Source organism: Mirounga angustirostris, unplaced genomic scaffold, assembly GCF_029215605.1.
Source record: "Mirounga angustirostris isolate CCGP_5_RB_7025 unplaced genomic scaffold, mMirAng1.0.hap1 SCAF_4, whole genome shotgun sequence".
Lineage (NCBI taxonomy): Eukaryota > Metazoa > Chordata > Mammalia > Carnivora > Phocidae > Mirounga > Mirounga angustirostris.
In genome coordinates this window covers 41,456,391-41,479,895 of record NW_026991712.1, presented here as the reverse complement: position 1 = coordinate 41,479,895, position 23,505 = coordinate 41,456,391, and the positions used below count along the sequence as shown (strand labels likewise).

The following is a 23,505-nucleotide window of genomic DNA, read 5'->3' as shown; positions in this document are numbered from 1 at the left end:
GAGAAAATTCCAGGGGCGTGTGGGTGGCTCAGGTGGTTAAGCGACTGCCTTCGGCTCAGGTCATGATCCCAGAGTCCTGGGATCGAGTCCCGCATCGGGCTCCCTGCTCATCGGGGAGCCTGCTTCTCCCTCTGACCCTCTCCTTTGGCATGCTGTTTCTCTCTGTCTCTCAAATAAATAAATAAAATCTTTAAAAAAAAAAAAAAAGAGAAAATTCCAAAGAGTAGAATAAAGATATTAGAAATTAAACATATAAGGAGCAAAACCCTCCTACATCTAGACTACCTGTAATACATAAAATTTTGACTAATTTGCTACATTCTAGACTAACCATCCCTAACAATCCCACTCCAACTGTAATTTTTATTTCTAAATCGTTCTATTTCCCCTTGACCCTGTAACGTACTTTGCAAATCAACACCAAAAAAATAGTCTGTTATATAAACAAGAGATTTGAATGCCTATAAGCAAGATTCACAAGTAAGAATGTTCAAAATCATGCTTTGATAAAAGAGGAAGGGGGAGATGCTGCCATTTTAATATTGATAGTGGATATGATCATCTTAATGATTCCTAAGCATAGTTACTCTACAGTTGGATGGCTTAATTATACATTCCATATAGCCAAGACTTTAATATTTTTTCTTTCAAAAATTCTAAATACAGGGGCGCCTGGGTGGCTCAGTCGTTAAGCGCCTGCCTTCGGCTCAGGTCACGATCCCAGAGTCCTGGGATCGAGCCCCGCATCAGGCTCCCTGCTTGGCGGGAAGCCTGCTTCTCCCTCTCCCACTCCCCCTGCTTGTGTTCCTTCTCTCGCTGTGCCTCTCTCTGTCAAATAAATAAATAAAATCTTTAAAAAAAAAAAAATTCTAAATACACACATTGTTTTCAAAAGAACGAATGAAATTTAAAATATCTCATCTAATCGGGGCGCCTGGGTGGCTCAGTCGTTAAGCGTCTGCCTTCGGCTCAGGTCATGATCCCAGGGTCCTGGGATCAAGCCCCGCATCAGGCTCCGTGCTCAGTAGGGAGCTTGCTTCTCTCTCTCCCACTCCCCCTGCTTGTGTTCCCTCTCTCGCTGTTGTCTCTCTCTGTCAAATAAATAAAATCTTTAAAAAAAAAAAATCTCACCTAATCAAATTCAACAAAGACTGTAAATACTCTCCCAAATTGTATTTTAAAATTACTAAAGCCTACCATATTTTTTAACATACATTAACATATAAATACAACATAAAGGTTTGAAACATAGTTTTTATTACACTAAAAAATTTACAATCATTAATATACAAATTCCTCTGAACCAGTAATCATCCATAGTTTTATCTTTTTTTTTTTTTAAAGATTTTATTTATTTGAGATAGAGAGCGCCTGCTTGCATGCACACACATCAGCAGGGAAAGGGGGAGAAGAAGAGGCAGAAAGAATCTCGAGCAGACTCCACGCTGGGCACAGACCCCAACCTGACTCAATCTCAGCACCCTGAGACCATGACCTGAGCCAAAACCAAGACCGACACTTAACCAACTGAGCCACCCAGGCGCCCCCATAGCTTTCTTAATAAGAGAGATTTAATGTCATCTAAGTATCATTATGAATAAAATAAACCTAGAAGATCTTTCTTTGCATTAAGTATTTTCAGAATGATACTTTATGAGCATGGCAGGGACTATACATTTCATCACATTTCTCAGTACCTCTTGTCAAAGCATATATGCAGTAAAGGCTAAAATAGGAAAAAAAAAAAAATCAATAAAACTACAATATTTCCAGATCTCAAAACTATCTGCTCAGCATTTTATTTTTTTTATTTTCTGCTCAGCATTTTAAACTCATCTAAAAAATCAGAAAAGTTATTCATTAATTTCAATTCTGACATTCCAATCATTGAGCATGCACAGGTTTATTAAAAAAAAAAAAACCATACACTGTTAAAGCATAAAATGGTACAATCACTTTGGGGAAATGCCTGGCAGTTTCTTAAAAATTTAAACATATAGATCTTCCCTAATCCAGCATTATGTCCACAACAAATTTACACAAGAATACTCAGAATCTTTATACATAATAGCCATAATCTGGAAATAGTCCAGAAGTCCATCAAAAGATAATGGATACATAAACTGAGGTATATTTATACAAGGGAATACCACTCAAAACAGAAAGCAATGAACTACTATAAGACGGTGAACAAACATGGGTATTAAAAACATTAACATAGGTAAAAGAAAAGAGAAACAAAGGGTATATACTGTAGGATTCCAATTATATAAAGTTCTAGAACAAGCAAAACTTATCTATGACTTTTTAAAAATTAGAACAATGGTTGTCTGAGGTGCCAAGGGATTGATCAGGAAGGGGCAGGAAAGAACTTTCTGGGGTAATAATAACATTCTGAATCTTGATAGGGATTTAAGGTACACAGGTAGAGTCACCTGTCAAAAGTCATTATTTAAGATTTGTACATTTCACGTTTGCAAATCTTACCCAAAACACACACACACCACACACACACACACACAAATAAATACTGAATTCCAGTTGATAATACTTATGCTGAAGTGTTTAGGCATAAAAGATTCTAAATAATTCTCCAACTTGTTTTAAATAACCATTTTATTTTTAAAAATGAATTGATGGATAGATGGATGGATACATGATAAAGCAAATATAGCAAAACAGTAACTGTAGAATTTAGGTGGTAGGCACATGAATGTTTACTGTAAAATGTTAACTTTTTCTATGTGAAGAGTTTCTTAATCTTTGTAAATTTACACATAATTTTAAAACATGAAAGGTGTACTAACAAAGTATAAGTCTAATGATATTATCTATTTTAGTTTAAATTTGGGGGGCTAACTTGGGTGATATTTTTATTTTACTTATTTATTTGGCTTTTCACTACTTACAAAGCAACTGAAAACTAAAAATAATACAAACTCAAATTACAGCTACTAGCTTTAATCAATTTAAGATATATAAAAATATATTGAATCAATTTCTCAAAATCATACGCAAAGATTTAGCATGACTGTTAACATTTAATTAGGTTGTAGATCTTAAGAATTTACTTTTTTGTATTTGTTAAGTTTTACAACCATATTTCATCTCATTATTTTTAAATATTTACTGTCAAATTCATCATCAAATACTAAATTGATTTTAAGAATTTGTGAATCTTAACATTTGAAAAAATATATTATGATATTTAGACATGGTACATTTTGTGTCTACTATAAACACAATTATTTAAATAAATCTATTTCAATTGTGCCTCATCAAAAAATTTTACTTCAGTGATACTAAATTCTTTGTCTTATGGCACATAAAGAGTACACATAGCAGTACAATGTATCACCCTGTATTTAAAAGAATATGTATTAACAAAGTATTTAACCACCATCATCTACAGTATATATTAAATACAATTTATCACACTATAAATTATTTAAACATGTCTATTTAAAATTTGACATTACTCTAAAAGAAGGCACATGGAAAAATTCATAGTCTAAACATTTTCACATAAGTAAAGATGCAACAGGGTAGAGTGAAATCTTTCAAAAATGAAGTAACACCAAGTTTATGTCTCATACAAAAAAACAAAGTACTTATTTTGAATATTTTAAGAAATCTAATGGCATGTTTAAAAATTTCTTTAGAAGATTTTATTTGACAGAGAGAGAACATAAGTAAGCAGAGAAGCAGGCAGTGGGAGAGGGAGAAGCAGGCTTCCCGCTGAGCAGGGAGCCCCAATGTGAGACTCAATCCCAGGACCCAGGGATCATGACCTGAGCCAAAAGCAGACGCTTAACCGACTGAGGCACTCAGGTACCCCTCTAATGGCATTTTTAGAAATGAAAGAGCTTCATTAACTTTTTCAAGATGCCACTGTAAATTATACCTAATTTAAAAGAAAATCAAGTTGTAAAAATAACAATGTGTTAAGATCACAAGGATAAGAAAAGATAGGAAGGTGGCAAAAATAACCTATCTACTATCCAATTACTAATATACTAGATGAAATAATATTTTGACTTAGCTTATTTTTCCAATTTAATATTCTTCTACAGAATCAAGTCTATATTTTAAAAATAAAATCACTCTTCCCTATGTTTTCTGGCATTACATTTCATAGGTAAAGACCATGGCATTTAAATTTTGGCAAATTAAAATTAAACAAGATTGACTCAGAAAAATGGCGGCAGTAAACTCCCTGAAATGAGTACAATTCTGGTATTTAAACATATGTAAAAATAAAATTTTTTATTCTACTCAGTCCCTAAATGTTAAGGAGTCTGTCACCTGACGCAGCCAAAGAAACAACAATCTTGAACAATGCTGGAGGAAAATATGATGGTAGAAGACTATGCTTACTCTATTTTATGGGCAGGAAAAAAACTTCCAAGGGCAATTTTGTATGTACATTTTTACCTTCCATACTGATTTTAGAACCTAACCACACACAAAAAAATATGTGTTGCACTTTCTTTGAACATAGAAATCTCCTAGAAACATCTCATGGAATTAATGTTCCACAGAACAGAGCTTGGAAAACTGATGTGGCTGCACTAAGTCAACATTCAAATTGAACATTCACATCAATTCTGAGGAGTAGCATGCTGAGATTATAATATGAATTCCATTACATATGGTAATTTGCTTTCAATAATTTCATAAAGTTAAAACTGACTACTTTAAGGATGTATTACTAGAGTTATACTGTAAAAACATTAAATTAGAATTATAAGATTCTAATCTGTTGAGTCCAGTGTTTAGGTTCAAAGAAAAGTCATAACATAAAGACGAAAACTACCAAAGAGAGACATCATATTACATATTCAAGGCATTTTTATAATAAAATATTTAACTCTAATAGCAAATATAAAATGCCAATGAAATTAATCAATCAACAAGCTAAAAGAGTACCAGGAAAGTCCATTTTATTTTTATTCTATTTCAATAGCCATAACCTAAATTCTGGATTTAATTTCCTCTAACTAAATGCCCACCACATAAATGCTATTATAACACTAATTCAGAGCTTTAATTTACATCCCTCTAATCAAAAGCTTTCAATGACTTCCCATTGTACATTCAACTGTGATTATTTAAAAATAGCATTCATTGTAATCCATAATGTGGCACCAATCAACTTCCAAACTGATGTCCCTCAATTCACCTTCAACCATTTCTCTTTTCAACACATTTTTTCTGAGACTGTAGTATGATTTAGGCACCTAGCTACATTCCAAACACTCTGTTCTAATGGTTTTCGAACATTAGCTTGCATCGGAATCTCTAGAGGGTTATTAAAACAGATTGCTGGGCTACACTTCCAGAGTTTCTGATTGAAAACTAATGGATTTACATTTTTCACAAATTCTCAAGTGATGCTGATGTTACTGTTCAGCTCTACCCTTGGTAAACCATTACTCTACTCCAAAGGCCACAAACTGGAAGCCCACTGGCTGAATGAGGCCCACTCACATGGGTGTAGTGTTTTTAAAACATTCTGAATTATTTGCAAACATTTTTAAGTTGAAAAGTTTCACATAAAAATGAAGACTTCCGGCTTATTCCTGCATGTAAAAATTCTGCTGGAGCTAAACAGTAGCTACTCATTTAACCCTAGTCCAGGTAACCAAGCCCTAACTGGCCCTCTCTACACCCACTTAAAATCACCTGGCCTACCACTGTATTTGTGCTTGTATACCCTGATTCACTCCTATTCTCTATGCCTTTTTCCATGTTGCTCACTCTGACTTAAACATTCTTTTCCATTATACTAAAATTCTGAACTCCATTCTAAAGCTTGGCTTAAAAATTCTTCCTCAACAAAGCACCAGCAAAAATGGAATATATATATTAAAGATTTAACTTAAATTTTTTTTTTAAGATTTATTTATTTGACAGAAAGAAAGACAGCCAGAGAGGGAACACAAGCAGGGGGAGTGGGCAGAGGGGGAAGCAGGCTTCCCGCAGAGCAGGGAGCCCAATGTGGGGCTCAATCCCAGGACCCTGGGATCACGACCTGAGCCGAAGGCAGATGCTTAACAACTGAGCCACCCATGAGCCCCAGATTTAACTTAAATTTAATGTGTGCTTTAAGAATTGAGATTTTATTTATTTCTGCAAATACTAAAACAAGCAGTATTTACAAAAATATTATAGAATAAATCATAACTATTTTTTGCTATTTCTATGTAGAATTTTAATTTTGTTCATTAAAACTTTTTTACTGTGATTTTTACTGTAAAATAAATCTTTTTTCAGAATAAGACATTAAAAATGAATGAAGACATTAAATCTTATAGCCAAAATATATAACTGTTCCAAAAGAACATCTTATTTTGCTAGACAAAAAAGGGAAGAAGTTTGGGGGTAACTGATAAGTCCCCTGGTTTTGTAACCTATATGCATCTTTAAAAGCAATTGTAATGAAATAAACACTTCCATAATTTTTTCATAAGGAAGACATTTTAGTGGATTTTTACTTCTATGGAACAGCAGGGGGGAAAACTACAAAGAAACAAAAACTGAGTGCTGGTCCTTGCTCTGCCATAAACAGCTTTGTTACATCAAGTCACTAAGTTCTCCCTGGACCTCAGTTTCATTACCTCTAAATTGAAGAGATGGAAAAAGTGATTTCCAAGTACCTTCCATCTCTAAAATCCTATCACTTCTTCAAAAACAGGAGAGCATAATAATCAATGTCATATAGGCAAGCTTCTGTTAATCAGGCTAGTATTGCTTCTAAATTTGACTTAAAAACCTTGAACTACAGCTTTCAAAGCTCTAATTTAAAATGTCGAAGGCTCAGAACTTTGAAAGAATATATACGTTTGTATATCTATTTATGTATGTTCTAATTTAATGATCAAAGTAAGAAATCTTTTTGTAAGGCCAACAATTAAACTTCTTAGAAAAAAATTGAAGACAGAATATATAACCATGCCAACCAATCAATAAGTTTTAATATATCTCAAAAGAAAATTAAATTAATTAGAAAATCATGTCAAAAAAGGTTTTTTCACAATTGAGATTAACAACACTTTTAAGAGTATGTATTCTGCTTCAGGATATTCCCAAATGAAAGTAATTTGGCCAAAATTAAAATCATCAAATTGCAAGACTGAAAAAAAATATTAGAGACTATTATATTCAGGCAGATCATGCCGTAAGCGAACTGCTTTCAGCTTCTCCACTTCAATTTTTGCTCTTAGCAGCTCTTCCTCTAGCTGCTGCCTTCTTTTCAATCCATCCCTCTTCTCCTGAACATACAATCCAAAATTTTTTTGATTTTCTAAAATTATCTGATGCTCCTCTTTCAACATTTGCAGAATCTGAGGATCATACCCTAATTGTGACCTAAAGTGTTCTCCACGCTCATGCCGAAAAAAATCATCTCTCCTTGGGATAGAAGATGGAGACGATGTCATTCTCATATCAACAGAGGAAAGTGACGGCGACAAAGATCTTTCCATAACATGTACTAATTCATGGTCTTCTCTTTGTTCTAAAATATCACTCTGTTGAGAATTTAAAACCAGTGGAGGAGGGGGCTTAATGTCTTCTTCTTGCTTCACCTCTACTGTAATAGCAACTGGATGGTGATCCAACATTACCTGTAGTGAACTCGTACCAGCCTGTGCTTCCTCATCCAAGTTTGCACTACAGCACACAAAAAAGCATTATAAAATGTAAATCAAATGAAGACAAGAGTATATTGATAGCATAATTTCATATTTAGTATACATCAAAGTGTCAAGCTTTAGAGCTATAAAGAAAATAGTGAAACAAAAAAAAATTTAATCCTTGGAATAACAAATTAAAGTGACCACATGTAAAATTTCAAAAATATATACATATAGCTCTTACACATCCTTAACTTTAAAATTGAGTTCTTAAAAGGACAAAAAATTACAAATATTACCCAAGGCCAATGAGGTAAATAAAAAGAAAAGCCTCTGTTTGCTTTCAAAGAGACAGCACATGTTCCTACAAGCTTAACTTTCTTAAATGGCATAAAGGGCCGTTTACTGTACTTTGGGCCTTGCTATCCCCATACCTCAGCCCTAGATCCCCTGCTTCTGCTCTCCTGGACTGATTAAAAATCTAAAAATCACCAAGGTCCATGACTCCTAGGATAATGGAAAGTCATCTATGGGAGGTATTGATTTCTACATCTGTCCAAAAAAAGAAAGTTTTTGTATGGCTTTGGGTATGCCCAATAATCAGGGTATTATCCTAACTATACAATTTCAGATACCATGGTGTTTATCCTTTACCTATCCTAAATTACTTGATTCCATAGCCCTTTCAGTCTTTCAACCATCAGTCACGTAAAGTTCACAGGGAAAGGGCTCAAATCCACCACTGTATCCCCAGCACCTAGCATAATACTGTACTTGGGACCTAGCAGGTGCTCATCACATGTTGAATGACTGAAAAAAATGGTTTTTTTAATGAACTATTTTTAAGTGGCTTATATACTATATATTGAAAGTCTGTTAAATTTACATGTAATTTCCATAAAATATGCACTTCTATTAGAGAAAACTAGTTTCAGCATAATTTAAACTTTGATGTAACATTATTGGTTATGACATAAACACAATATATCTTAAAATTCTACTTTTTTAAAAAACCAATTTTATAAATAACATGAAGCCACTAATTAAGAATATATAATCTTGTTTCTTGAGGGTTTTTTTAAATTTATGCTTCTGCCTAACTTAAAAATAAGTTATAGAGGAGAAAGAGATTATTGGAACAGTAATGAAAAAAATGCTATACTTAACATTAAAGAATCATTAAAGAATATTTTACAAATGATAAATAAGTAACACAGTTAAAAATACCTTCACCCTACATAGATGATTAAAATGCTGGAACAAGTTCAAGCAGAACATAAGGAAAAAAATTAAAACTCCCCGTATATCACTTACTATTGGCATTAAATTGCCAGAAATATCAGATATTGAAGAGATACAAATAAATAATAAGATATAGTATGTTATGAAAAATCTATTTGTAGATTACATAAATTCCTTAATTTTCATTCTTTTTGTCATCTTACGCTTTTCAAAAGAAAAACAAACCAATATCAATACAATATCAATGTAATTCAAAGTAGTAAGGCTTCCCTTTATTAACATCCCTAGATGTTTTCCTAGAAAGGAAAAAGGTTAAAACTACAAATGAAAATGAAAGTTTTAAAAATCCACATAATTACTATCCAAATTAGTATATAATGGAGTATAAGACTCACTATTAGACATAGACATTATACTCTCATGTAAATTTTAAAATGCCTTTTATCTAAAATATCCCATTCCATTTTCGTTGAAACATTATAAGTAGGCATAACAAAGTAAAAAAAAGAATGTTTTAGAGAAGTCAGAAAAAAGGATAAATGGAAGGACTTCTAAAATTTATGAATTTTGAAGATCAAATAGACTGCAAAAACACAAAATATAATCTGATACTAGAGAGAGGTAAAAATGAGGAAATATATCAATACACTATAGAGGTAGCCTTACAAAATAGGTATATATCTTTAAATATATTAAATAGGGCGCCTGGGTGGCTCAGTCGGTTAAGCGACTGCCTTCGGCTCAGGTCACGATCCTGGAGTCCCGGGATCGAGTCCCGCATCGGGCTCCCTGCTCGGCGGGGAGTCTGCTTCTCCCTCTGACCCTCCTCCCTCTCATGCTCTCTGTCTCTCATTCTCTCTCTCAAATAAATAAATAAAATCTTAAAAAATAAATAAATAAATAAATAAATATATTAAATATAAGCAGTAATATTTTCCTTAGCTAAGAATGGAGTTTAGTGAGATTAACAGGCATATTTATATAGCATAACTAAGATTACAGATTATAAACTTCTGAGAATTAAGATTCAAGATGTCACTCAAGTAAGTAATAAGCACATTAAATATGTAAATAAATGAAAATGCTAATACAGAGAAAATGGCAATGTGGACACTAACACAAATAAGCACTTAAGTGGCATATTTCTAATATTCTTTCCTCTAAAGTAGGAAAAGCTGTTCTTGCTTAAACAGTAGGTTTTGTAATGTATAAATTAAATAACTCATTTTATCAGAGCAATGTTGTTATCCCAAAAGACTGATTGTGAATATGGTTACAGTCAAAATGTAAATAGATACTTGTATATTATTTCTTCTACTATACTCACTGTATTTTTAAAATATACAACTAATTAAAACTACAGGTTCTATGTATAGTCTTCAAATTATAAAAACCTATACTTAATACCCAAAAGGTAGTTTTATACCAGTAATGCAAAAGCCAGTTTTCTCTATGGTTTGAGGGGGACAAATTTTTAACAAGTAGTACTGTATAAAAGTCCTACTGTGGAGTTCTTTGGATACCCAGCATATTAGGATTAATCATTTCTCATCACAGAGAACATTTTAAGCACTAATGAATTAATACACTGCATCCACTTTCCAGATTCCCACTGGTGATTTTTTTTTACTATGTTATCTACTAGAAGTAAGCAGTATATGGTAAGAAGCTGGTCTCAAAAAAATTACCCTAGTGAATTATAAAAATAACAAATAAGTTTGGCTAATAAGTTTTTTGCCCATTTCTCTCCTAACTTCAAAAGGACTTCACAGGTGATCAATAATTTTCTTATATGACTTTCCCACCAAGAAGAAAGTCTTTGTTTGAAATATTCCTCAACTAACAAGTTTACAACTTGTTTAAATAACCCTAAATGGTTCAGAAAAAGAATGCAGCTGCCATTTTTATCTTTTGCCAGGGGTTAAAATTTGAATTAGAAATAAGATAAGTTTTGAAGATTCCCACGCAAGTAGCTATGTAGAGCATAAATTTAACCAAAAAACCTTTCTATCCCTGTAAGAACTTAGTTGCTTATTCATATACTAAAATTAGTAGTTTCATATCTTTACAAAATAGTATGGGAGTGCTTACCCCTTTCCTCTTTGACTCAAGATCAAAGTGAAACTAGACCATTAATGAATAAAAAAACAAAAACTTTTTATTAAGTAATCTGAATCCCTAATTAGGCATTAAATTCCTTTCCTTGTATTTATCTTTTTTATTTTGAATATGTTAGAAATAATTTAAACTGTCTTAATATATACAATCATGCCATTAATAAATTTACTAAATTATTTATTTTAGGTTTTTAGCTCAATTAATATTCACTAAAGTGCAGACAGTAACAATTCATTAAAAAACAAGGGTTCCATTTCTCCTGAAACTGCTAACTTTACATAAAATTGAAAATTCCAATGAAATATAATCTTAAATGAAATAAGAAAAAGATATCTCTCAGAAGCTAATTAGCAATTTAAATTTAAAGCTTAAAAAGTTTATTATGAGATTATGTTACAAATTTCATCCCATTTATTCCTCCCTAACCTTTACTTTTAAAAACTACAGAGAGAGGGAAGGGGGAGGGGAAGACAATAAAAAGTGGCTTAAATCAAATGCAGCAAAAAAATTCCTTATAGCCTCACATTTCTTTTTTAAGAAAGCAAAACAAAGACACTATTCATTGCTCCCGTAGTGGGGATGCTTACTATGCATATCTCTATCACAACTAAGCCAGAGCCCAATAGATAGGAGGCGCCATAATTTTCCACAAGAAAATAAAATAAAGCTTACCTTTGTATGTGGTTCCTGTCTCTTACCAGGCAAAAACTGGAAATCTGGGGAATCATCTCCATAACTTTCTTGGTTGGCTCAGAAATATTGCCTTTAAAATCTGATTGGGTCTCTTTTTGCTGCAATAGCTCCTGTTTGGCATATTCTTTGAGCCTTTTGTAAAGGGTGCGTAGGCCCTGGGCTGTTCGAGGAGGGCGATCTACTCCAATTGCATTATAGTTTACTGCTATGATATCCCAACATCTATTCTTTTCCACTATTACTGAATGTTTATTAGTGTGTTCTTCGAGAATTTTAACATATGGCTTCACAAGCTTTAGCAAATCAAGCTTTTCAGATAAGGTAAAATTGGAAGATCTAGCCTTTCCTACCATTGTTCTTTTCAAATTAAGTAGGCAGTTTCTGAAACCACCATGCAGCAGCCTTCAGCTCTGCTCAGCTCTTTTCACAAACAGAGAAAGATCAGGCTTAACTAGGCTAGCCTCATTTAGGCCCACGCCTACAGGGGAGGGTTTATTAAAATTCCTCCAGCTTAAGCTGACGCAGGTTCAGGAAATCTGCTTAAGCCAAGCCTGACCTACATAAAGCTTCTCACTGAAGAAGACAGGAAGGCACAAGCAAAACACACTTGTGTATAAAGAGAACAGCTCGAGATAGGATTTAATACACAAAGGTCTAGAGATAAACATGGAACACAGCTAAAAATTAGCTAATTTAGTGAGAATATCGAATTTCCACACATGTATGCCTAGCTGATAGACAAACTGCATTGCAGTTATCACTTTAATAAAAACAAAAGAGGAACTGTTTTGTACTATTTGTTTATAAATCCAGTAGATAGGAAAATGAAAAACTAAAGATATGAGTGATGAATGTAATGATTCCTAACAGAGCCCCTAATCACTGTTTTCTGAGCTGCTGTTCTCTCTTACCAAATCTGCATAATGCTGGTCCTGCTGTCAATCAGCAATTGCATATCCTCTAGCTAGTTAGGTTACACCCACCCAGACTCAGACTTCACAGTAAAGCTAAGCTTCTCCTTCATTCTACAGTCTACAGTAGCCACATTTTTTTCAGTTACTTAGGAAAAAATTTTTGTTCTGAAAATCAAATAAAAATTATGTTTTTAAAGGAAGCGATTATTCTAGCTGTAACGTATGTGAATATGCTAGCCTGCTTTATCATGTGTAAAAAACACCATTCACAGTGAGAACAGAATAATCATGGCTTAAGACTGCACACAACAAAATGGCATTTGCTTTTATTAAATTGTAGGATTTTTATTTTGCTATATTCATACAATTTGGACTATTTAAAAACGAGACACCAGGCTCAAAATGGAGTCACTTATGCTAAGCCCCACGTCACCTGAGACTTAATTATAGTTTTGGCTCTCCCAAAAATGGAATCTTAAACCAATCAAGAACTATGTGATCAGCACGAGTGAGGTAATCTGCCCGAAAGACTCCTTCCATCTCCTAAAGGAAAGTGAACACAACCAATCCACTTTTTGCCAGGATAATTTCCTTGTTCTCACTCACTTCTGCCTATGAAAGTCATTCATTTTGTACAGCTCCTTAGAGCTCCTTTCTACCTGTTAAATGGGATGCTGCCCAATTCCTAAATCACTGAATAAAGCCAATAAGATCACAATTTACTCAGATGAATTTTGTTTTTTAACAAAACTTAACAGCTAGTCTAGCCATTTGCAAGGCCACCAGTTTGCAATTCTAATCCCTGTCTGAAAACACAATAAATGTATGCATAACAGTATGTAACAATGTAACATAAACAAGGTAAAAAAAAAAAAAAGCCTATTTTCTTCTCATATACAAGTGTAGGGCCACAAAAATGGGCCACTTTGGCATGAAGATTACTTTGAGTTCAAAGCAATCAAAATCCAGCAGATTCAGGAAAAGCTCTTAACCTCCCCTCTCAACTGCCTAAATTTTACATTGGAAAGGAGCCCGTAGCAGGAAGAAAACAGCGATTGCTCCTTAAGAAACATATCTACTATATCTCTCTAACAGGGCAACCTTTGTTTTCCATACATATACCCTTACCTTCCTGCTAAAGGTCTTCCTCCCCTTTGTATCCCAATACCCCTAAACCCCCTCCTTAGCTCAGGATGTCATATAAGCCTCAAGTTCCCTGTCTTTAGAATCTCATGTCTGTGTGGATTCCCCATATGTCCAAAACTAAATTTGATTTTCTCCTGTTAATCTGTCTCATGTCAATTTAATTCTTAGTCCAGCTAAAAATACCTTGAAGGGCAGAGGATATTTCTTCCTCCCTAACATAGTCTTTAAGCAGTTTTACTGCTCAGTAAATTGCAGAAAATAAAAATGCAAATGATGGAGATGCAAACTGAAAACTGACCCACCCCAACAACCTGACCAAAGTTACTCAAAGGAAAGCAAGAACACAGGATATATACTGTTTTTAGATAATACTTCGTTATTTTTGGAATAAATAACTGGTATTGTATTAAAAATGAAATACTAGGGGCGCCTGAGTGGCTCAACTGTTAAGCGACTGCCTTTGGCTCAGGTCATGATCCCAGGGTCCTGGGATCAAGCTCTGAGTCGGGCTCCCTGCTCGCGGGAAGCCTGCTTCTCCCTCTCCCATTCCCCCTGCTTGTGTTCCTGCTCTCGCTATCTGTCAAATAAATAAATAAAAACTTTTTTTAAAAATGAAATACTAATAAAAATATGAAAAACCATTAAATCTCACTAATTATCAAAAAATGTACACTAAAAATGATTTTCATCCACAAAGATTGGCAAAATTCTTAAAGACTGAAAATGTCAAGTGGATGAGGGTGCAGGGCAAGGAGTTCTCTTTGGGAGTGTAAAACGGCATTTTGGTTTGCAGTCTGAGAGTATTAATATTTTACATGTGAAAACTTCTAAAATTGCAGTAATTTTAATTCTCAGAATCTAAATTAGAAAAATATTTAAATACAAGGAAGAACAGAGCATTCTATGAAGTTGCATAGTATTGAAGGCAATCTAAGAGCACATCAGGTGGGGACAATAAAAATCACTAGAATATGCCCATACTATGGTCTACTCTAGGCAGCACTAAAATAATAGAGGTACATTTCTATGTACTGACAGAACAAGCTCCAAAACACATGGCAGATGAAAGGAGCAAGTGAAAGAAAAATACATACAAATATAATTCCATTAGGTTTACCAGAAATACCCAAAGCTAAATATTTCTGTAGGTACAGAAAAAATATACATAGATACAAAATGTAGGTAGGTACATACATATGTATGAAAATGCACTACCAAGGGGCGCCTGGGTGGCTCAGTCATTAAGCGTCTGCCTTCGGCTCAGGTCATGATCCCAGGGTCCTGGGATAGAGCCCTACATCAGGCTCCCTGCTCCGCGGGAAGCCTGCTTCTCCCTCTCCCACCCGCTCTGCTTGTGTTCCCTCTCCCGCTGTGTCTCTCTCTGTCAAATAAAGAAATAAAATCTTAAAAAAAAAAAAAAAGAAAATGCACTACCAAAACGTCTAGAACTCCATTATCCTAATACAGTAGTGTTAAGAAAAGAAAACCACAGGCCCTAAACAGTGTCACTTAGACCAAGTTCCCAAACTGGGGCTTAATACCCATACTAATTGCAGTTTCAACCTCCCCCAGAAATGTGGCCTTAACTGGTCAGTCAGGAAATTTTTCTTTCCACCAGCGCCAGTGAGTCTGTCATATGGATCCCCTCTCCCCCAGGCCCTCTCTCCCCCAAAGAAATATGAGGTACTCTGCATAAGACCCGGTCCCCTAGAACTAGAAAACAGCCTTGTCAATCCTTTTCTTTTGCTAATAACTTTCTTGCCCCACCCTCCTATAAAAACCTTCCATTTTATACAACGCTTGGGAGTGTCTCTCTCAACTTGCTAGAAGAGGTGGTGCGCAATCCATGAATTCTTTAATAAAACCAATTAGATCTTCAAACTTACTTGGCCAAATTTTGTTCTTTAGCAGGCACCATGAGCCATGTATGGTTATTGAGCATTTTATGTGTGGTTAATGGAACTGAGGAGCTAAATTTTAAAATTTATTGAATTTACAATTAAGCAAATAATAACTGCCTATAGACTATAAGACATAACACATCAAACATCAACTGATTCAATGAATCAATATTTTTTAAATTACAAGTACTTCTCTTCAGATGCAAATGAGTTGTACAATATAAGAGATAAACTTCCCCATGAATATTTGGGTCACATTTTATTTCAAAGGATTTCCAAATTTACAAAGAAATGCTATCAATTCATGGTCAAATATTCATGGCATAGATTTTTTTTGTATCTTCTACATCTGTTGAAGAAGAATTTTAGTGAGACATGGAAAAAAAAATTCTACAGTAGAACGTGCTCATTAGGTTAAAAAGTCTGATTTATTGAAATTTTATTTTTTTTTTTTTTTTTTTTTTTTAAAGATTTTATTTATTTATTTGAGACAGAGAGAATGAGAGAGAGAGAGCACATGAGAGGGGGGAGGGTCAGAGGGAGAAGCAGGCTCCCTGCCGAGCAGGGAGCCCGATGCGGGACTCGATCCCGGGACTCCAGGATCATGACCTGAGCCGAAGGCAGTCGCTTAACCAACTGAGCCACCCAGGCGCCCTGATTTATTGAAATTTTAAAAGAAAAAACTAATATTTTGGGGCATCTGACTGGCTCAGTCAATAGAGCATGCGACTCTTGATCTTGGTTGGGGTTGTGAGTTCGAGCCCCAAGTTGGGTACAACGTTTAGTTTAAAAGATAAATAGGGGTGCCTGGGTAGCTCAGCTGGTTAAACAAATGACCTTGATCTCAGCTCAGGTCCTGATCTCAGGGTCATGAGTTCATTCAAGCCCCATGTTGGGCTCCACACCCAGTACTTTTTAAAATAATTAATTAATTAATTAAAATGTGGATTTATGCAATTTAGTTTTTTGTTGTTGTTGCTTTTTGTTTTTAAAGAAACAAGGGGCACCTAGGTATCTCAGTCATTAAGCGTCTGCCTTTGGCTCAGGTCATGATCCTGGGGTACTGGTATTGAGCCCCATGTCAGGCTCCCTGCTTGGCAGGGAGCCTGCTTCTCCCTCTCCTCCCCACTCATGCTCTCTCTCGCTATCTCTGTCTCTCTCTAATAAATAAATAAATCTAAAAAAAAAAAAAAGAAAGAAACTAATGTTTCACTTCTTACTTTGTTCCACATACATTATGAAAATATTGTACTCAACTTTTGGAAGTAGACTCTATGAAAGCTATCTTGAATATCATTGTCAAAGCCATTTGGAATATGTACGCAAATGCTATGATCACTGCCAGTTTACTGAACTGGTAAAAGAAACAGAACACAGGGGCGCCTGGGTGGCTCAGTCGGTAAGCGTCTGCCTTCGGCTCAGGTCATGATCCCAGGGTCCTGGGATCAAGCCCCACATCGGGCTCCCTGCTCGGTGGGAAGCCTGCTTCTCCCTCTCCCACTCCCCCTGCTTGTGCTCCTGCTCTCGCTCTCTCTCTGTCAAGTAAATAAATAAAATCTTTAAAAAAAAAAAAAAAAGAGAACACAATTCATTTAATGATGTGTTTTTTGTTCTTCACCAGCGCTCACTGGTTGAGTCATGGAAAGTTTTATAAAGAATTATTGTACTGTTAACTCCAACATTTTTTTCAAAGAAAAGGAATGCTTGCCAAACATTCAATAATCAAAGACAAAAAAAATGGTAATATAATTTACATTTTCTAATCAATATCACATTGTCATATGAATGAGCTAAATTTGAAGCTTTGAGGAAAAGTGTATCTGTGACCTGATTAGATAGATAAGAGAATATATGTTTAAAGTGAAAGTTTTGACCATGCAAATCAGTAAGTGTATACATTTTTCTAACTTGAATCAATAAAAAATTTTAATTGTAATTAAGAGTGATATTCAAATTGCATGCAAAAGCTACAAGAAAATTTTGAAAAATTATTAGAAAAGGTTTAAAAGGTATTATTAGAAAAGGTTTAAAAACATATTCATGTATTACTTACATAACCAAAATCAAATTGTAAATAATTCTTACAAACTAAGAAAAACAATGCTATAGAATAATGGATGTAGAATACAAAACAAAATTTAAAGGGACGCCTGGGTGGCTCAGTCATTAAGTGTCTGCCTTTGGCTCAGGTCATGAGCCGAGGGTCCTGGGATAGAGCCTCCCTGCTCAGCAGGAAGCCTGCTTCTCCCTCTCCCCAACTTGTGTTCCCTCTCTCGCTGTGTCTCTCTCTGTCAAATAAATAAAATCTTTAAAAAAAAAAATTTAAAGAATAAAAGTACATCCAATATATAAAGAGCTCAACCTCACAAGCAATTAGGGAGATAGAAATTAAAAGATCACAGTAGTTTTTACAGATTCAAATGGCAAAAGTTTAAAAAGCTTAAGAAAAAGTTAAAAAGGTTTAATAGCATGTGTTAAAGAAGGTGGGGAAATAAATTCCCTCATACAGTAATGATTTTTGGAAGGCAATTTGGCAGTCCATATTAAAATGAATGCAAACATGTTACGATCTGACAAATATTTGCCTATGTTCATAAGACCACATGTACAATGATACACACTGCAGGATTGTTTTTAACAAAAATCCTAAATAAACTATGATATATTCATCCCATTGTATACTCTGCAGCAATTAAAAGAATGAGGTACATCTACAAATTCTAAAATTAAAACAAAAATCTCCAAAGCATACTAGTGAAAATTGCAAAGAATCCTCAAGCACAGAAAACAAAAAGGCAACCTACTGAATGGGAGTAGATATTTGCAAATCATACATCTGATAAGGGGTTAATATCCAAAATATATAAAAGAACTTACATAACACCAAAAAAAACAAATAATCCAATTTAAAAATCATTTCTCCAAAGTAGACATACAGATGGCCAACAGACACATGAAAAGATGTTCAACATCCCTAATCATCAGGGAGATGCAAATCAAAACCATAATGAGGTACCATCTCACACCAGTCAGAATGGCTGGTATCAGAAAGACAAGAAATAACAAGTGTTGGCAAGGATGTAGAGGAAAAAACTCTCATGCACTGTTGGTGGGAATGTAAATTGGTACAACCACTGTGGAAAACAGTATAGAGGTTCCTCAAAAAATTAAAAATAGAAATACCATATGACACAGTAATTCCATAAGAAATTTACCCAAAGAAAACAAAAACACTAATTCAAAAAGATATATGCAACCCTATGTTTATTGCAGGATTATTTACAATAGCCAGGATATGGAAGCAACCTAAGTGTCCATTGATAGAGAAATGGATAAAGATGTGGTGTGTACACACACATACACACAACAGACTATTACCCACCCATGAAAAAGAACAAGATCTTGTTATTTGCAACAACATAAATGGACACAAAGGGTATTATCTTAAGTGAAATATGTCAGACAGAGAAAGACAAATACCATATGATTTCACTCGTATGTGGAATCTAAAAATCAAGAAAACAGAAACAGACTCATAAATACAGAGATACAGAGAATTGGTGGTTGCCCAAGGGGAGGGGAGTGGGGGAATGGGCAAAACAGATGAAGGGGATGAAAAGGTACAAACTTCCAGTTATAAAACAAGTAAGTCACGGAGATAAAAAGTACAGCATTGGAAATATAGTCAATAATATTGTAATAATGTTGTATGGTGACAGATGGTGACTACATTTTATCATGGTGAACACTGAGTAATGTATAAACTGTCAAATAACTATGCTGTACACCTGAAACTAACACTGTATGTCAACTACACTACACCAATAATAAACATTTCTTTATTTCATTTTTTTTTTTAAGATTTTATTTATTTATTTGAGACAGAGAGAATGAGAGAGAGAGAGCACATGAGAGGGGGGAGGGTCAGAGGGAGAAGCAGACTCCCCGCCGAGCAGGGAGCCCGATGCGGGACTCGACCCCGAGACTCCAGGATCATGACCTGAGCCGAAGGCAGTCGCTTAACCAACTGAGCCACCCAGGCGCCCTTCTTTATTTCATTTTTAAAAAGTAAGACAGACTGGGGTGCCTGGCTGGCTCAGTCAGTAGATCATGTGACTCTTGATCTAGGGGTTGTGAGTTCAAGTCCCACGTTGGTCATAGAGCCTACTAAAAAATAATAATAATAATAATTAATTAATTTTAAAAGAAGTTAAATAAACTGATAAATGAATAGATGGATATATAATAAAGCAAATACAGTAAAATTCTCATTGTAGAATCTTGGTGATAGGTACATGGGTGCTCAATGTACAATTCTTTCAACTTTTCTTCATGTTTAAAAATTATTAAATGTCCAAAATTAGCCTTAAAAATAAAAATAGTAGTTAATATATTTTAATTCTTTAGCCATTAAAAATGTAGGAAGTATAAATTTCTAAAACAGAATTTAGATAATTACATCTACTAAATTTAACAATAAGAAATAACTGTGGAGTAGGGGTGATTTTTTCCATTAATTTTTTTCAGGCAAAAAGAGCACTGTGACTACTGAAATTATTTCTAGATCTTAGGACAGTACAAAAAAAAAAAAGGTAAGAATTTATGCCTTATTAATCTGTCTTAGCCCAAATTCTCTGGCAAACAGAACTTGAAACAATGATTAGAATGCTGATGGCTTTATTTGGGAGTTGCTTACACAGGGCATCAAGGGTTTTTAAAAAAGGGAAGCTGAGGTAAGGAACTATGTAAAGCAAAGTGCTGGCTACCACTTTACAACAAGCTATGAAAAGATACAGGAGGTCACTTGGCAAATGCATCTACTTGGTACTCTCCTTGGAATATCGCCTAATAGTCTATAAAAACAAAACAAAATAAAAACAAAAAAAACCTCTGAGTAGTCCACAGAGGAAAAAGAGGAATAGATCTGGAAGATTCTCTCCTGTCTCCTATTTCCCACTAGTCAATGTTCATCCCACTAACAATAAACTTCACTGCACTTCCAGACTGTGTCACCCAGCCTCCACAAATATGCAGGGTGCTACCCTTAAGTCCTGTGATAATGGTGTTTCATCCAAGACTGGAAATTGCAGGAGGAACAGACCCTCCCAGAGTATGCCTCATCAGCCTGGCTGGATGGCAGCCACCAAGGAATAGGGCCCTGCTGTTCTGGTTAAGCAACAGATCAGCCTACAGAGAGAGAACAGAGCAGTCTAGGAGGCAGGGGGTATCGAGAGAATCTGAGGAGGCACCTAAGATTATGTTTAATATTTCACAATGCAACATGTGAGGAAGATGAAACAAACAAAAAAATTTGCCACATAAAATAGGGTTAAAAACTAGGGTGAATCCAAACCCTAAGAGTCATTCTGCTGTAGCATTTATATCTCATACTTCATTGCTGTGCTTTGGCGATAACATTCTGTGATATTAAGCACTTGAGACAATCAAAACCTATATTTCAGGAATCTTAGTAATCCTTACAGAACTGAAGGAGTCTGAGTTAAAAAAAAAAACACCTCAGCCCTCCTCCTGTATTACTCCTTTCTCTCACACAACCACCATACTCACAATACTTCAGACACAAGATGTGGGGAGGTTTTCCCACACCTATCCTACAATATAACTCAATTCTAACACTATCTACCTGGAGATAGCATCAGATCCCACAGGTTAAGGGCTCAGTCCCATAAGATGGGGCCCCTCCCTTCAGATGCCAATCATAAGTTGTTACCTGTACTTCTGACCAAGAGGCTATAAATCTGAGGTTCCCACAACCCCAGGAATTCAAATAATTTGCTAGAGCAGCTCACAGAACTCAGGACAACAGTTTACTTACTATTTACCAGCTTATAAAAGTATATGACAAGGGGCGCCTGGGTGGCTCAGTTGGTTAAGCAACTGCCTTTGGCTCAGGTCATGATCCTGGAGTCCCGGGATTGAGTCCCGCATCGGGCTCCCTGCTTGGCAGGGAGTCTGCTTCTCCCTCTGACCCTCCTTCCTCTCATGCTCTCTCTCATTAAAAAGAAAAAAAAAAAAGTATATGACAAATGACAGAGATGAATATCCAAATGGAAGAGATATATAGAGCAAGTTACATGGGAAGGAGCGCATAGCTTCCATGCCCTCTCCAGGTAGCCAGTCTCCCAGCATCTCCACATGTTCACCAACCCAGAAGCTCTCCAAACCTCATACTATTTATAGAGCCTTCCTCATGTCAGGCATGATCTATCATTTAACTCTATTCCCAACCTTCCTCCCCTCTCTGAAGGACGGAAGTGAGGCTGAAAATTGCAAGCTTGTAATCATGATTTGGTCTTCCTGGCAAACAGCCCCCATCCAAGAGCCCCCCAAGAATCACCTCATTAGAATAAAAGAAACTACTATAGCCCAGGAAATTTCAAAGGATTTAGTAGGAACCTTATGTCAAGAACCAGGGTCAAAGACCAAATACTAGAACAAAAAAATTCTCCTAGTACTGTTATCACTGAGGAAATTAGAAGGGTTGTAGGAGCTCTATGTCAGCAACCGAGGTCAGAGACCAATAAATATATTTTATATTATCTCACAGAGTCAAATTATAAAATTTACTACAACCATGCTACATTAATGTCAGACCTACTCTATACAATCTAGATTTACATACATCTTCATAGAATAGCTCCCTCTTTGGCCAAGTCTTGTTCTTGGGGTAAAAATATTTTGAACGAGGGGCACCTGGCTGGCTCAGTAGGTAGAGCATACAACTCTTGTTTCGGGGTTGTGAGTTCGATGCTTAACCAACTGAGTCACCCAGGCACCCCATATTTTGTTTTTAAATTAGGATTCAAAGAGGCAAGTATGAACACAATTCATTCCCCCAAAAGTAGAAGCTGAACACAATTATTATTTCAATTATTCTACAGCAGCCCTCCCAAAAGCATAAAGCAGATTCCCAGATTAAAGCTCTGCTCAAACAGGAATACTCCCATTTTACACCCAATTCAAGTAACGGAGGAAGTTTAGACCAAATTTAACATGCTTAATATGCTAGGCAATGAAGAAACTTTCCAAAAGACCTTAGTAAATACATCCCACAAAGTTTATACACCAATAGTTTATAGCCTTGGAAGGAAGGATGGCAAGAGTTATTAGACTATTTGAGAAACTCAGTAAAGCTCTTTAGAAAAATGCACATGTCTCCCTCTGTTTTAACTGCCTCCCTATTTACCTAGTTGGTGAGAAAAAGATTCCTGTTCTAGAGTTAAAAGGATGGCCAAATACACAACACCTGATACTAGAAAGGTTTAAATCAACAGCAGTCACATATACTCACAGCGTTGAGGAGGAAGACTGCCACACTCATGCAGGGCCACACAGGGATAACCCTACAGAACAAAGTGAACCACTAGGGGCTGTAGCACGCAGGCTTTGCAGTACCAAGAGGGTGAGGTTTCCCCCGGCTCCTAAAAGAAGATGTGACTGGCTTGTTTAAATAATTCTGCAGCTGGCAGGGAAATGAAAGCTGTTATTCACAGATAAGCAGAAACTGCACCTGATCTATTTAATAATAAGGAGGGTTGTTTAGCTAGGGAATCTTATCCCCAGGAACAGAGTAGAGAAGAGAACTTGTAGTTAGGCCATTCAAGACCCTCCTGATTTTATCAGATATCAAGGAGCATGTAATACTGAGATTTAATTTTTGGCATTACAAAACACCTTCCTCTACAGACAGATAGACACACACACACACACACCCTCTAGAATCCATATTAAGAACCACTGCTCAATATGTATATTTGATTGTTGCCTTTTCCCATGCATGCCCTGTCTTACAAAGAGTAGGCAATGCTTGATACTCAGGAAAGAATTTGGTAA

The 23,505-nt window shown here is 35.4% G+C and overlaps 2 protein-coding genes across 7 annotated transcripts in view; both read right to left on the bottom strand.

Annotated features, from left to right (window-relative positions):
- RAD54B (RAD54 homolog B) overlaps positions 1 to 23,505 on the bottom strand; it is a 99,353-nt gene that overhangs the window by 54,125 nt on the left and 21,723 nt on the right. The window lies entirely within an intron of this gene.
- On the bottom strand, positions 1,822 to 13,647 carry FSBP (fibrinogen silencer binding protein). Its single transcript, XM_064588122.1, has 2 exons — positions 11,670 to 13,647; positions 1,822 to 7,674 (listed from the first exon to the last, which is right to left on the bottom strand). The coding sequence occupies exons 1-2, from the start codon at positions 12,041 to 12,043 to the stop codon at positions 7,149 to 7,151; spliced, it is 900 nt and encodes a 299-aa protein (XP_064444192.1). The 5' UTR covers positions 12,044 to 13,647; the 3' UTR covers positions 1,822 to 7,148.